Source organism: Stegostoma tigrinum, chromosome 20 (genome assembly GCF_030684315.1).
Source record: "Stegostoma tigrinum isolate sSteTig4 chromosome 20, sSteTig4.hap1, whole genome shotgun sequence".
Lineage (NCBI taxonomy): Eukaryota > Metazoa > Chordata > Chondrichthyes > Orectolobiformes > Stegostomatidae > Stegostoma > Stegostoma tigrinum.
The window spans coordinates 31,784,461-31,800,689 of record NC_081373.1 but is presented as its reverse complement, the minus strand read 5'-3'; the positions used below and the strand labels follow the sequence as shown (position 1 = coordinate 31,800,689).

The 16,229-nt window shown below is 39.2% G+C and overlaps 1 protein-coding gene across 3 annotated transcripts in view; it reads left to right on the top strand.

Annotated features, from left to right (window-relative positions):
- The window catches only part of LOC125461738 (putative pre-mRNA-splicing factor ATP-dependent RNA helicase DHX32), a 32,787-nt gene that overhangs the window by 14,461 nt on the left and 2,097 nt on the right, over positions 1-16,229 (top strand). The window contains exons 4-9 of one of the 3 annotated variants that reach the window (XM_048550841.2): positions 8,535-8,780; positions 12,627-12,726; positions 13,338-13,496; positions 14,755-14,946; positions 15,309-15,458; positions 15,681-15,871. In XM_048550841.2, coding sequence (XP_048406798.2) covers positions 8,535-8,780; positions 12,627-12,726; positions 13,338-13,496; positions 14,755-14,946; positions 15,309-15,458; positions 15,681-15,871 — 1,038 coding nt within the window. Of the gene's footprint in view, positions 1-8,534; positions 8,781-12,626; positions 12,727-13,337; positions 13,509-14,754; positions 14,947-15,308; positions 15,459-15,680; positions 15,872-16,229 lie in introns of all 3 variants that reach the window. The other 2 variants (XM_048550840.2, XM_048550842.2) reach the window with 2 other exon arrangements.

Sequence of the window (16,229 nt, the reverse complement as noted above, 5' to 3'; positions counted from 1 at the left end):
CAAGACATGCTTTCTGAATTTTAGTAGCTTCCTTGTGGAATACTTGACTATTTGGTACATTGCTACTGCAGGTTCTTCAGATATTAGTAATTTGTTGCAGCTTTGAAATGGCACCCATTGTCTTGAATTCTTTGTATGATTTTGACATGATATGCATGATATGTGGTTAATGTATGCTCCCACAGTGCAGTAGCTGAGCACAGTGCCCTGGCTCCAGGAGGAACCGCCATCAGGCTGCCACATCCTTGATTCATCTTAGGGCATTGTAGGAAAGGCACCTAATTTTCTAGCATCATTTGTGGATAAATAAAGCAGCCGCCTTGTGCACATCAATATTCCATATATGACAGAAGGTGAAATTCTTGACCCAGCACTCTCTGACAACCCCAAATGACTTATCCTTAGCTCCCATCTCTTCTGTATCCATGTGCAACTGTACTATACCATCTTTATAAGAATTGCAGTCAGATCATGTTCCCTGCCAACTGTACCCTTATTGACCTATCTGCCACCTCTGTATTATCAGTTGGCTTGTCCAGCGTCCAGTTCTGCATCAGTTCCTGACCATTGCCACACAGGTTTAATCTAATAGTTGCAACTCAATGTCGTTTTTTGATCTCAAACTGATCTTAAGGCCTGTATCATCACTCTGACCTCAGTCCACCTCCTCCAGAAACACACTGTCTTTTACACATCTAGGTTTCATTATTGTACTGTTACCCTGGCCAGCCTACACCCTTGACTCTCCATGAGCTTCATCTCATCCTGATCTCTATTGCCAAATTATAAGTTATATCAAGTCAATGCGTTCATCACTTGTGTGCAAATTTACATTGACTCCTTCCTGGTCCAACAATGCCTCAAGTTAAAATATGTACCTACATGTTTAAAGCCCTTTATGAATTGACCCCTCCCTGCCCCTGTTTCAGCTTCACAACCCTCCAGGAGAACTGCGTTCTTTCAATTCTGTCCTAGTGGGTCCCCACTTTTTGTTTTGCCAATGGTCGCCTCAACCTGATGTTCTAGAATTCAACACCTGAATTCTGCAAATGTTTTGTCTCTTTAAGATCCTTATTAAAACTTATCTCTTTGACCAAACTTTTAAACAGCACTCCTAATATATACTTCTTCAATGTACCGTTAATGATCTCATTTCAATAAAGCATCTTGGGTCTTTTTTTTTCCACATTAAATATGCTATATAAATGCAAATTACTTTTGAGTTAATGACATTGATTTTTTGCTTGAGGGACTGATGTTGCCAGGTTATCAGGAAAAGTCACTTCTTCTCTCTTAAAGGACAGACAATAATTTTGTTGATCTGCTTCATTTAATTCGTTAAATATCCTAATGTTCATTCTGCATTGTGTACCAACCTTTTGCAGAATGTAAGGATCTGTTTGAATTTTACTATTGCCAATTCACTGAAATAAACCTAGGTGAAGGAAAATCATTTAAGCTTGAACAGGAAGGAAATGTATTGTCCTGGCATGTAATCACACTACAATAAGTTTTATATGGAAATACCTTTAATTTGGTGCCCCTTGACTGATGTCCCAAATGTGTAGTAGTTATTTAATTAATGTTTGAAATAGTCACTATTGTTGGGCACAGAAAACTGCAAGGTTCCACATACAGCAAATACCTGATATATTTTTGTGCTGTGCTTAACGGTTTAATTTGATCAGAACACCTACAGTTCAAATCATTCAATGATACCTTGGACAAACATTGAACAGAGAGCCTACCTTTATCTGTCATCCAAAAGAAAACTGCTCAGACAATGTAGCTCTCCAGCTCCTGGAGCCAATCTTCCCCAAGTCCTAGTTTTTTTCTCCACAGTCTTTAACCTGGAAGCATAAATTGTGTTCTTCTTGAACTAGGCTGACACTGATTAAGCTTGTTGTGGGGTTTATGCTAATTTCTGAGGGAATGATCAAACTAGAATAGAGGTTATCTAGAGATGTGGTGGAGGCCAATAATATGGATTCTTTTGCAAGCAAGTTAGATAGTACATCAAAAGGAAAACTATGTACGAGTATTTTAAAACATGTCGTATGTTGAGTGTAGCATAGTTTGGAAGAATGGCTCCCAACTTTTTCCATGACTGGGCATTTTCCAAACCTCATGTTCAAATTTGTTATAGACATACCGATAGAGATTGGTAACACTGATCATTCAACAACTACTCTGCTGCTGTATCATGCAATTATCAAGATAATAAATGGGAAGCCAATAGAAGCTTTTTTCATTGAGCCATTGTCATAGTTTGGCAACTATTTCAATGTTGGAAATAACTTCTGAAAGGCCAAGATGCAATTAAAAATAGTACAAAATTCAAGTGAGTCCATATATGATTTCATTAATGATCCATACAGGCTAGTAAAGAGATGTGATTATGGCAACTTAAAGTAAAAATTCTTAAGAGATCGGATCATCACAGGCATTACTGATGAGTCTTTGTCAGTTTTATTGCAGTCCACAGAAAATCAAACTCCAGAGAAAGCCATTCCAATAGTGAGTGAAGCAGATATCTGGAAGCAAAAGAGATCAATCTTAAGAGAGAGGATAAAACTTCTAAAATATAGGACATCTGTGGAATCTACTGAATTCTTGTGGCACAAAACCTCAAAAGGCACATTTAGATGGACCAATGCAGTTGGGAGGATGGACGTCAGATACGTAAAGCCCTTGCTAGTGCTATGGAGACATGAACAGTGCCAAGATTTAAAACAACTGAATGCTTGTATTCCATGAATGTAGGTCACTTTCAAAAAAAATGTGTGGTAGTAGGTCAAAACAGGACCCAACACAGGAAAGCAAAAGACTACACAACAAAATAACTGAGGTGGAATAGTTGCCAGTCGAAGACAAACCCAAAGGTTTACTACGGAAATCAATCAGACCAAACATTTGGCTTGCAAACATCCTTATCATTAGCCATGTCACAATTTCAAGTCAGACACGGGAGTAGGTGTTACAGTTCTATCATATAAGCTATCGTTGACAAAACTCTGATTATAGCTGAAAAATATTAAACTACAGTCAAGGGTTCATTATACTTCAAGGTGAAGGTATGCTGTAAGCAACAGCCCAACAGAGGGGACACCAAATACTAGAGAATCTATACAGACTGCACAAATAATAATTTTCAGTCCTGAGTAGGACATCTCTTGACCTCAATCACATTCAAAACGTGGATGAGGTTAAAAAGAAAAAAAAACAAATAAAAGCTGGTAGAAATTTTGCTGAACACTGTAAGGTCATGCTGATCCAAAACAAAAAGGAGAAAGTCTTGATTAGTTATGTTTGGAGTAAACAATTGTTCCAAACTATAAATGATTGACTGTACCAGTTTGGCTGATATGTTTTCCAGTGTTATCAAAGACGAAGAGTTAAAGTTGTATTGGTAAGAGTGCAACAGAAGTTTATGAGAATCGTTCCAGGAAGGTGCAACATCAGTAATGAGGATAGATTGGAGAAATTTGGATTGTTTACCCTTCAGAGGTGAAGGCTAAGGGCAGATTGATAGAAATTGCTAAAATGAGGAGGGGTCTAGCCAGGGTAAGTGGAGGGACACTGTTTTTGCTTGTAAAACCATTGAGGACCAGAGGGCACAGTTTTAAAGCATTTTGCAAAAGAAGCAAATACCAGGTGAGAATCAGAGCGGTCTGGGTTTGGAGTATACTCCCTGGAAATCAGGTAGAAGCAGGTTCAATTGAAGCATTGGCAAGGGAACTGGATGATTATTTAAATAGGAGCAATGAGCAGGGATATGGAGAAAAAGCAGGAGTTTGGCGTTCACTCAAAATGCACAGGGTTGGTGCAAGTGCAGTGGGCCAAATAGCCTCTTTCTGTTACATTACAGTTCTGTGATTCAGTAAAGTGGATTCCAATTTCAAGAGGCAATAACATTCAGGAAGAATCGTAAGCAAACCAAAATATTTGCACCTCAAAGATGCACAGTGATATGCAATGCATATATTTGCAATTTGCTGCACCCCACAATGAACAAATATCTACCCAAATTAAGTCCGTCATTAGGGAGTGGACAAGTGCAAGCAAAAAAGAAGACCCAATAAAAGTACAGCTTTTTATCAAGTAAGGATGAGGCTCTAGCTAACATAATTGAAGGTATGGACAAGTGTGGTTTCATCAATAATTGACTCAGGGTGGGGAGGAGAAAGCACATAATATTCAGGAAGTTTAAGTAATAGGCATATCTAACTCATCAGAGATCTACTGGTGAATACGAATCAAATTCCATTGTCACAAATGGTGTGTGTAGTGATTAGAACCAGGTGGACCTCGTTGACTCAGAGATAATGGGAACTGCAGATGCTGGCGAATCCAAGATAACAAAGTGTGAAGCTGGATGAACACAGCAGGGCAAGCAGCATCTCAGGAGCACAAAAGCTGATGTTTCGGGCCTAGACCCTTCATCAGAGAGGGGGATGGGGAGAGGGTTCTGGAATAAATAGGGAGAGAGGGGGAGGCGGACCGAAGATGGAGAGAAAAGAAGATAGGTGGAGAGGAGAGTATAGGTGGGGAGGTAGGGAGGGGATAGGTCAGTCCAGGGAAGACGGACAGGTCGAGGAGGTGGGATGAGGTTAGTAGGTAGGAAATGGCGGTGCGGCTTGAGGTGGGAGGAAGGGATGGGTGAGAGGAAGAACCAGTTAGGGAGGCAGAGACAGGCTGGGCTGGTTGTGTGGTGCAGTGGGGGGAGGGGCGAACTGGGCTGGTTTTGGGATGCGGTGGGGGAAGGGGAGATTTTGAAGCTGGTGACGTCCACATTGATAACATTGGGCTGCAGGGTTCCCAAGCGGAATATGAGTTGCTGTTCCTGCAATCTTCGTGTGGCATTCTTGTGGCACTGCAGGAGGCCCATGATGGATATGTCATCTGAAGAATGGGAGGAGGAGTTGAAATGGTTCGTGACTGGGAGGTGCAGTTGTTTATTGCGAACTGAGCGGAGGTGTTCTGCAAAGTGGTCCCCAAGCCTCCGCCTGGTTTCCCCAATGTAGAGGGAGCCACACCGGGTACAATGGATACAGTATACCGCATTGGCGGATGTGTAGGTGAACCTCTGCTTAATGTGGAAAGTCATCTTGGGGCCTGGGATGGGGGTGAGGGAGGAGGTGTGGGGGCAAGTGTAGCACTTCCTGCGGTTGCAGGGGAAGGTGCCGGGTGTGGTGAGGTTGGAGGGCAGTGTGGAGCGAACAAGGGAGTCACGGAGAGAGTGATCTCTCCGGAAGGCAGACAAGGGTGGCGATGGAAAAATGTCTTGGGTGGTGGGGTCGGATTGTAGGTGGCAGAAGTGTCGGAGGATGATGCGTTGTATCCAGAGGTTGGTGGGGTGGTGTGTGAGAACAAGGGGGATCCTCTTTGGGTGGTTGTGGCGGGGGTGGGTGTGAGGGATGTGTTGCGGGAGACGCGGTCAGGGCGTTCTCGACCACTGTGGGGGGAAAGTTGCGGTCCTTGAAGAACTTGGACATCTGGGATGTACAGAAAGTGCTACACTTGCCCCCACACCTCCTCCCTCACCCCCATCCTAGGCCCCAAGATGACTTTCCACATTAAGCAGAGGTTCACCTGCATATCCGCCAATGTGGTATACTGTATCCATTGTACCCAGTGTGGCTTCCTCTACATTGGGGAAACCAAGCGGAGGTTTGGGCACCGCTTTGCAGAACACTTCCGCTCGGTTCGCAATAAACAACTGCACCTCCCAGTCGCGAACCATTTTAACTCCCCCTCCCATTCTTCAGACGACATGTCCATCATGGATCTCCTGCAGTGCCACAAGGATGCTACCCGAAGGTTGCAGGAACAGCAACTCATATTCCGCTTGGGAATCCTGCAGCCCAATGGTATCAATCTGGACTTCACCAGCTTCAAAATCTCCCCTTCCCCCACCGCATCCCAAAACCAGCCTAGTTCGTCCCCTCACCCCACTGCATCCCAAAACCAGCCCAGCCTGTCTCTGTCTCCCTAATCGGTTCTTCCTCTCACCCATCCCTTCCTCCCACCTCAAGCCGCACCTCCATTTCCTACCTACTAACCTCATCCCACCTCCTTGACCTGTCCATCTTCCCTGGACTGACCTATCCCCTCCCTACCTCCCCACCTATACTCTCCTCTCCACCTATCTTCTTTTCTCTCCATCTTCGGTCTGCCTCCCCCTCTCTCCCTATTTATTCCAGAATCCTCTCCCCATCCCCCTCTCTGATGAAGGGTCTAGGCCCGAAACATCAGCTTTTGTGCTCCTGAGATGCTGCTTGGCCTGCTGTGTTCATCTAGCTCCACACTTTGTTATCTTGGACATCATTGACTATCAGGTCCATGTTTGGGGCTGTTAACCTAGGCCAATGAGGAAAGCCCTGGCTGACCAATATAAAAGGGAGATCTCTGTGCAGTTACTTCACTTATAATTTGAAGAATGTGCAAAAGACTGTCAAGCTAATTATTACCCTGTTTCACTATGTCATGAACACTCCTTTTGCAGTCAATAAGTTGTGGGGTAGGACTTGAATATCAAGCTTCTGACTTAGTGGATCTGGGAATGGGTTCTATCCATTGAGCAACACATCCTTATCCAAAATTCTACCAACCAATCAATGCTGAGAAAATCCACCTCACCTAACCCTTTTGCCACCTCCTTCAACCCTGATATTACTCTAGACAGCTCTGCTATTGATCCTTCACATCCAGATACATACAGCGCTCCATGTTGGTTTAAGCAGATATACAGGGTGCAGCATGGAAACAGGAAATTCACTGTCAGTGTTTATACTCCACAGGAGCCTCCTCCCAGTCTCCTTCCTCTAACCCTGTTAGCATCTCCTTCTGTTCCTTTTACTCTCATGTGTTTCTCCAGTTTCCTCTTCAACGTATCTTTTTCATCCAGCTCAACCACTCCTCTAGGTAATAGTTTCCCCAATTTACTGCTCTATAGATAATGAGGTTTCTCATGAATTTCTGACTGCATTTATTAATGATTATTTTAAATGATCATTAATTTTTAACACTGAGAAGTGGAAAAATTTTTTCTAACCATATTATGACAGGGTCTTTCATGATCTTATGACCTCTATCAAGTCACTTCTCAATATTAATTGAATAAGAAATATAAACAGGAGATTTAGAATCTCCTCAGATCTGGGGACTGACTCTGAGCTGGCTGGCCACAGTCAGTGTGCTGTACACACATAAATAAAAGATGAATTGGTGACAGGATACCAGCTTTGTGCATTTATTTTGGTGTGCATACAACTGCATGAAAGACATAACTACACAGAGGCAAACAATGTACAAAGATCCAAGGTGCAGCACATTTTAAAAAATGTTGGTATATCAGGGCCAGACCGTCACCAATTAAAGAAAAGCCATATATCACAACCCCTCCATGAGAGAAACACAACAGGTCAAAAACCTTTCACTTCAAGACAGAACTACAAACATCAGACTGTCAAGAAGGTAGTTCAAGCCAGCTGCCTTCTACACAACAAACTACAGATCTTTCAAACCTAACAAGAACATTTTGGGAAGAATAGCTAAACCCCCAAAATTGTGTGTCTGAGTTTGTAAAGTCAAAGTATTGGGCTAGATCAGGTAATGGTAATTGTAATTATATAAACAAGTATATAACAATAAAAGTATGTGAGGAGACAAGATGTGCAGGAAAATTTTGCATGTGTCTGAAAGTATTTAACTGAGTTCAGGAACCAGCACCCACTGTGGTGATATCACAAGGACTTGGTCACAGTAAAGTAGGAATTTGTTGGGGACTGACTTGGAACTGGTACACTTCTAACAGTCTCTGTAGTAACATTGAACAGATTTGTGTAATCTGTAAGTAGTTACTGTAATACAAAACCTTTTTATGATTCTACTTGTTTATTGCATGTATCAACTCCCTTCAGAAGTTAATAAAAGGAGGTGCTCTCCCATTGTCTTGCTCTCGTGATGTCATCAATTCTTGTCAGTAAATTAAAAACATTCAATCTTATTTCAAGTAACTTCATCCTTATAATTTAGAAAGCACTTCTGAGATTTATTTTAAAATTTACTTAAAAGATTTAATTACAATTACACATTCTGTTAGTTACCTTTCTATTCCTTCTGCTTTAAGGTTGGGTAGTTAAAGAAATGCCTTTGGCATTCTTGAACCTATCAAGTGACTGTTCTCTTCTTTTGAGCCTTAAGTGTTGCTAAACTTTATGACCATGGAGCATCATAACTACACACAATCTGTACATATATATAAAGTGCTTTTACCAAGAATCACTGCAGAGTAACCATGTATTTGTCTTCCAGTAAGTCCACCAATGTCATGACAACTGGGCAGGCCCAAAACAAAACTGATGGGTTTGGAACATTAATCAGTCTTGTGTTACAGCCCATGGGTCAAATCTGGATCTTTTTTGTGGTTTGATTGTTAACATTCTGATCATGTGTAAGGATACAGAAGTTTTTCTTTGAATACTTTTGGCTGTGAGTTATCAGAATGTATGTGACACTTTATGTATTTGCAGGAAATTGATGAGGCCTGCAACATAATCAGACAAGAAGGTTCTAAACTGCACCCAATATTGGGAGTGCTAGTGCCAATTCCTTTTTACCCAGAGCAGAGTAGATATGTTGATGGACAAAGTGACATGTTGGAAAAGAACTCCAAGCAGTACAAAAGGAGAGTGGTATTGACCACAAGTATGGGAGAATCCTTAATTTGCATAGAGAATGTCAAGTTTATCATCGATGTGGGCATGGAGAGAAAGAATGTGAGTACACCATATCTCTTTGGTGACTTCGTTTAGTAACTGTGTATTAAACGTGTGGTTAGTATAATTCCAAAGTACAGAAATTACTTAATGGCAATCTTTTATAACTTTATTTAACCCAGAAGAAATCTTCTTTTAACTCTTGTACCAGAGCACAAAAGAAAATTGATAAAGATTGGAATAAAGAAGAAATTAAGGAAAAGCACAGATAATGTTTTATGCCATTTCCATTCCCAACCCTTCTTCACAGCTGGATGTTTGTGACCTTTCTTTATGCAGCCACATATCTTTATCTTTTTAAGCAGAAGCTTGATTTTGCTACTCTTTATATTTTCTAATCAAGTTTTCAAATGTAGGTTGACATTTTATATTTCATGGAATGGTGATAGATCTTGATTGCAGTTATTACAGATGATGCCCTAAATTATCAAGTTTATTATCCTGAATATATTTCCGAAGAAAAGGATTTTTTTGTCTGTGGCCCCATTGGAAACAAAGAGAACTGCTGATTCACTGACTTGTTGATTTGAGATTGTTGACGCTGGTTGTTAGTGAGGGAAATGCTGTGCTTGGCTGGAGTAGGGCAAGAATGTGTTAATGAGCCTGTGACAGATTGGTTTTTCACATCCTGATTTGCTTCAGCCACATTTGTTTTGGGTAAGACTTTCCTTTCAAATAGAGAATCACAATGCCCTTTTTTCCCTTTTTTATTTTCTCATGGGACATGAGCATCACTGGTTGGCTAGCATTTTTTGCCTGTCTTCCTGATTGCCTTGAGAAGATGGTTTCAATGTTTCTTTTTCAGTTCTCCACCCAAAGACAAATCCAACCGATACGTCAATATCACTGCATGCCATAGGACAAGAAGGCAGGTCCTGACTCCATCCCCATTAGTACGGGGATCCAACCACATGCTGTTGGTGCTGTTTGGTGCCAATCAGCCATTCAGACAACTGAGCCAACCAACTCCCATTTACGAGGTAGTGTAGCAGCTTGCACTTTTAATGCATGTTGTAGTGCTGAAACTAAAATGCAACAGTCGAGGCTCCAATTTCCTTTCCATTACATGAATGTCTGGGAATTCCTCCCACTTTTATTAGTGTATATTGAAAAAATTAACATTTATTTGGCTACATCATAAACACACCTTTCTTGGCTATCAAGTTGTGGAATGGAAATCACAGAATTGTAAATGAAGAAAGAGGTCATTTGATCCATTGTGTCTGCACCAGCTTTCACTTAGTTCCACTCTCCCACCTTCTCCCTATAAGCTTATTGTCTTCCTTTTTCAGATAACAGTCTAATTCCCTTTTGAATGGCTCAGTTGAACCTGTGCCCACCACTGCCAAGCAGTGCATTCCAGATCTTAAAACACTCACTGTCTGACTTCGTTTTTCTCCAGATTGTTTTTGCTGCTTTAGCCAACTAATTTAAGTCTGCGTCCTCTCGGTCCCAAGGGAGAAGTTTCTCTCTGTTCACACTTCCCAGCCCAATCATTTTGATCTTCATTTCTCTGAGGAATAAGAGACTAACTTTTCCAATCTGTCTTCTTAACAAAAGCTCCTCATCTATGGAACTATTTTTAGGAATCCTTTGTGAAATCACTCTCCAATGTTGTCATAACCTTCCAAAGTGCAACCCTCAGAGCTGGATGTGACACCCCAACTGAGGCTGAACTAGAATCCTATTATACAAGTCAGCTATAACCTTCTTGGTCTTATACTCAATGTCCAATATGTAAGCAGTGAACTGTAGATTAATGTAGCTTTTGTGGCTCGTTTCTTAATTTGTAATGATCCAAGTTAAGACGGACCGGCAGTAAAACTTTGTTTAAACGATTTAAGGGTTAGTTTGCTACAAGCTATTCCTAAAGTTTCTCCAGGTATAAAGAAATAGATTTATTACAAAATTACAGGTACCAAAATTAAAAACAAGTGCAATTCAGGTTGAAGATTACTTGCATGAAGAAAATTCTAGTATGTCTGTGTAGTGTATGGTTAGGACCCTTTTTTGAGGCATTTGTGCTGAAACAAAGAGGTTAGCTCATTAAATCAGATCCAGCAGTTTTAAGGGCTGCTGACGTTGGATAGTTGGTGGTTTATTGTAGATGGACCACCAGAATTTGGGAAGGAGAGAAGATTCCTTGTTCTTCATTAGTTCTATGCTTTTCAGACTTTCGCACTGACTGATTTTCCTTCAATAGGATAGTAGTTGGTTTCTGTTAACCTTTTTTCTTTGGTTAAAACTGTCCCAAGGGTAGTTCTCAAAGCTTTCTACTTGGAGTTCTACATAGTCGATGTTCAGAGGTCTTTTTTATATGTAGTTCATTGGTTTAAAAAAATGATGGTATGTTAGACTTAAGGAATACTGGGATGTACAAAGGAAGAAGTCAATTATGCTGAATCACTTTTAAGTTCTTCCTCCTGTCTGCTGTTTCTCCCTGATACTTGATTTCTTGCACCCAAGCACCTGCTATTTCAAGAACCTATACATGTCCAGACATGACTCTCTGGAATCCATTAATATTTGCAGCTGTGTAGTCAGGTGACTTGTAACTTTTTTTTGCTCTTTTATGCTGAGTCAGTCACATTAACTTTTTTTAAAATATGCATCATCGTAGTAGACTGTAAAGTCAGAACTCCTTTGACCATAACATTAAAATACTCTATGGTTTATTAAGTGTGGTCTCTCAATCTGTCCTGCTATTTTAAATATATATCCCTCCACGTTCCTTTGCTCCTGCACACCCTTTGGGATCATTCCCTTTAGTTCATATTGCCTGTTACCAGAGCCTCTTGCTCACAGGCAGAGACAATACATACTGTTCCACAAGACCTTCTCTTCAGAATTTATATATGAGTATTCAAAAAAAAACTATGATTGAAATTATTCAAATTTTTTGGGGTGGCATAAATGTATGGAATGAAGAAGTGACAGGATTTCCATCCAGCGCAAGACTGCTGTAGCAGGAACCCTTGTGTGAGTGAGCAACTTTGGAGAGTCAGACTGAAAATAATGAACAAATACTTTTGGAATTCTGATGAGAAACATAAAGAGAAGGATGTTCAAAATTCATTTTCTTGTAAAGTTTTATTTAATTGACATATATCCCCCTGTTTGAAAATCTGGATTGGCTATCACCAAAAACTCATTTTCTAGGTGTGTCAACCCTTGCAACTCACTGAAAAAGGTTCAAGTCCCACAGTTTGAAAATGATGCTATTGTTGTCTGGAAATTTTTTTTGAAAAGGGACATTTTTGTGTATCAAGACTAATGAATTGTACTATGTTACACATCCACCACTGGAATCCTAAGAACGTTTTTTATATAAATTAGTTATTTGTCAGTTTACTGGTCTACAAGTAGATAAACAAATGGCTTACAAACTATGTCAAGTGTTAATGGTGGTTTTTAGAAATCTTAAGCAATTTTTGGAAATGTTCTTACTACTCAACTCTTGTTAAAACAGTACCTTGGAAACAAGTGAAGTAGTTCAGGGTAATAAGTCATGGGCAGCTGATAGACATATGCTGAAAAACTGAACGGTTTCAGCTGATTAAACTCCAGCAGCCCCTCAAGTCCCAAATACTTGGGTTTTATCCGACAGGAACCTTAATTTCCTGAGTCATGGCATGCTGAATATGTTGCTAGGGAAAGAGTGTGTATGTGTACTGCATATTAGGAGATCTTCTACTTGTGTGAATTTCTCAATAGCTTTATTTAAAGTAGCTTTGTTCACGTTGGATATCCAGCTGCCCAAACAATTCTGCCTCGCTGTCTTCCTCACTTTTAGTCTTTCTTCATTTTTATTTATTGACTGTAATTTTGTTCGCTGTTTAATCGTAGGTTTACAATCCAAGAATACGAGCAGATTCTTTAGTGATGCGACCCATCAGCAAAATACAGGCCGAGATGCGGACACACATCGGGGGCACAGCTAGATTGGGTAACATCTCTGTAATCATTTGATAGCGTTTTAGAGGAGATGGTATACTTAAATCAAACTAATGCTAGAAACTCTACCTACTGAAAGTAGTTTAATAAAAGAGCAGATGATACCCTTACGTTGTAGTTGAATGAAAGGGATTTTTACTCTAAAGCTTCTTGAGAAAGACTTGGAGTGTTTGATGGCGGCACTGTTTGTTCTTTGTACTCAAAAGAAACAAAATAACCAAGAAAATTACAGCACAGGAACAGGCCCTTCGTCCCTCCAAGCCTACACCAACGTGCTACCCTTCACAACTAAAATCCCCTACTCTTTTTGCTGTAACACCAGTGAAATCATTTGGGGTGAGGTAAAATTAATTTCCAGCAATATTGGGGTGGATATAAAAAAATGTAAAAGAAAATCTCTTATTGAACAAGTCAGGATAACATTCTCATTCTTTGGTGCGAAGAAATAAGCATAAAGAAATTTGAAGGTTGGAATTTTCTATACATCATCAAACAAACATTGCTTTTGCCTTAAGTTTTATAATAACTGTTATTGTAGCCTTCATTTTGCATAAAAATAAACTTTAACTTGTATAACTGAGCTATTCTAATCGGCTTCTTAAGGCAAGTGTTTCCGATTATACACCGAAGAGTTTCTGAACAAAGAGATGACAGAGCTTTCACCACCTTGTGTACTGGAATCCAATCTTACTCGCATGGTTTTATTCCTGAAAAGAATGGATATAGCAGACATGGGGCAGTGTGACTTTATTGATAAGCCAGGTAATATTACAGGTAAAATATGCATCTAATCAGTGAAATGATCCAGTTCTGAAGTGAATATCAGATGTCAACTTGTTTAAACTATCAAAATTTGCCTTAATGTTCTCAAGTTCTAATGAGTTATGCAATCTTTCTGAAACCTCAACTTAATTTCTGCAGCTAAAGTTTAAGTAATCCATAAATCCCAACAAATTTATCGTTTCAACACTTTTTAAACAATACCAATATTTTGCAGTAATTTATCTAAATCCTGATTTTTATATGCAAAGATAATCTTTGCATAAAAAACTTTAAACATAAAATGGTGATTGATACACAAAGCATATTTCAGCTGCATGTATAGCATTCTACTGTAATCTCACAACACAATGTCACAGTGTTTGCATTGTATTTTACTTCTGATGGCTGCATTTAGCTTTCTCTGCAATTTTTATGAATTCCATTTCCACAATACAACTTTGTTTGTATTGAACAAATCCTTTGTCTCTTTCCACATTGTCAAAACATGACACAATGCCTAAAATCAGAAATTTTGAACAGTTGCAAGTTTCAAAACTAAAATTATATGCAGTACATTTAAGTCTATAAAAGCACTGTTTCTTGATTTAAACAGTTTGGGTTTAGTGTCTGTTCTGGATTATTTAAAAGGTTGCCTTTTATGAAAATCCACATGCTGTTATCTGTACCCTAACTGACAGCGCAGTACTAAAGCCATTATTAGGAATCTACTGGTTTGCTCTGTCAAGGATGACTGAGCATGTACTGTATACTCCAATTATGACATATTGCCAAATCTTTCAGATTGTTAAATGCAGCAGAAATTAGAAACATTTGTGTCGGTTCATAAATTATACACAATCAGCTGTACTTTGGCTACTGAATACAAACAAGTTGCCAAAAAAATTGTTTTCCAACACAACTGCACTAAATAACCTAATTTATCTAGTAATTGCAAAGATTGTTTCAGAGAAGAAACAAATTACTAGAATTCTGAGCAGTTGTAGAAAATGAATTTTTTTTTGGAAATAAAAGACGAGATGCACGCATTGCCTAATGTATGTTGGTCAACCTATTTTCTCAGATCTCCCCCTGCCCTCAGCAATTAGGTTAAAGGAAGCTGCACTTTAAATAACGTATTTAGATATCATGGGTCTAGGTTTGGGAATGTAAATTTTCTCATAAAACATTCTACACTGTAAAAAAATTTAAAACAAATTAGTCATTACATAATGAACAATTATATTGCCTTTTCCACCAGCCCCTGAAGCCTTGATGCAGGCATTAGAAGACCTTGATTACCTAGCAGCCCTGGACGACGATGGAAATTTGTCAGAAATTGGAATCATTATGTCAGAGTTCCCACTGGATCCCCAAATGGCAAAAGCTCTTGTTGCATCCTGTGAATTTGACTGTGTGCAAGAAATGTTAACAATAGCTGCCATGGTAACAGGTACTTGGGCAATTAATTACATTTTTGTACTTTTCTGGCATATTCATAGCCATTACATTCAGGTTTTGTTTTACGATGTACACTGACATAACTCTCAGCCTTAAAAACTCAATTCTTCCTTAAAATGTTCAAGAATTTGTATTGATTAGTATTCGTTTACAACATCTGCTTTCATTTGACATTTCAAATGTCTGCTAGATTTTCATGTACAAATGTTCATTGAACATACTTTAAGTTTTGAATATTTGAGTACTTTCTCAAATGTACACAAAGCTTCCAATAGATTTCAGTAGAATCATGAATGATAAATTACACCTAAAAGTTACTGTTATAATTGTTTCCTGCACTTTCTCCTTGTACAGCTCCCTTTTGTTTCTTGGATCCACCTCCTGGTTCAGAGGAAATTGCATGCACTTGTCGAAGGAAATTTTTGCATCCAGAGGGTGATCACTTTACCCTTATAAATGTTTACCATGCATACAAACAGAACAAGCTATTGTCATCAAACCAATGTAAGTAAACTTTAAAATTGGAGGAACACTGTTGAGGGGGATCTTTGTTAGCTGTTGAAAATTTTTCTTGCATGAAACTTTCTATAGTTTTGATAAGCAAGTACTTATTTTGAAACTGATAAAAAAACTTTGATTTTACTCCTATCCATCTTCTGTTATAATGTTTTAAAAACACAAAAAAAATCCGGCTGTTGCAGTTAATTTCATTTTACTCTTGTGCAGTCTGTGAAGATGAAAAGTGGTGCTATGACAATTTCTTGAACTGCTCTGCTCTGAGGTCAGCAGATGCTATCCGAGCTGACCTACTGGACATTATGCAACGCATTGAGTTACCCATTTCAAAACTTGCTTTTGGTACACACAAAAATTCACTGAATGTGAAAAGAGCTTTGTTATCTGGTTATTTCATGCAGGTAAAGACTTTTAAAAATATCTTTCACCATTGTTTTGAAACTTATTCTGACTTCTGAAGTGGGACTGTGTGTAAAAGTACAAGACAGCATTGTGAAGAGTTGCAATGTCCTCAAATGATCAAGGACAATAGAAATATTTCTATTTCTCTAGACTCTTGCAATGTGTTGTTCTGCTTAATGTGTTATGATATGACTCATCATTTTTTTTTAATAAAAGTCCAATCAATAAGTAGCCAAATTCTTCACTCATCAAGTGGCTTTGAATATTCCTCAACTTTGAGATGCCAGTTTACCATGACAATTGATGCAAGAATCGTCCCAGGGCAAAACTATAGACTTGCTTTACTGTTACTTGTAC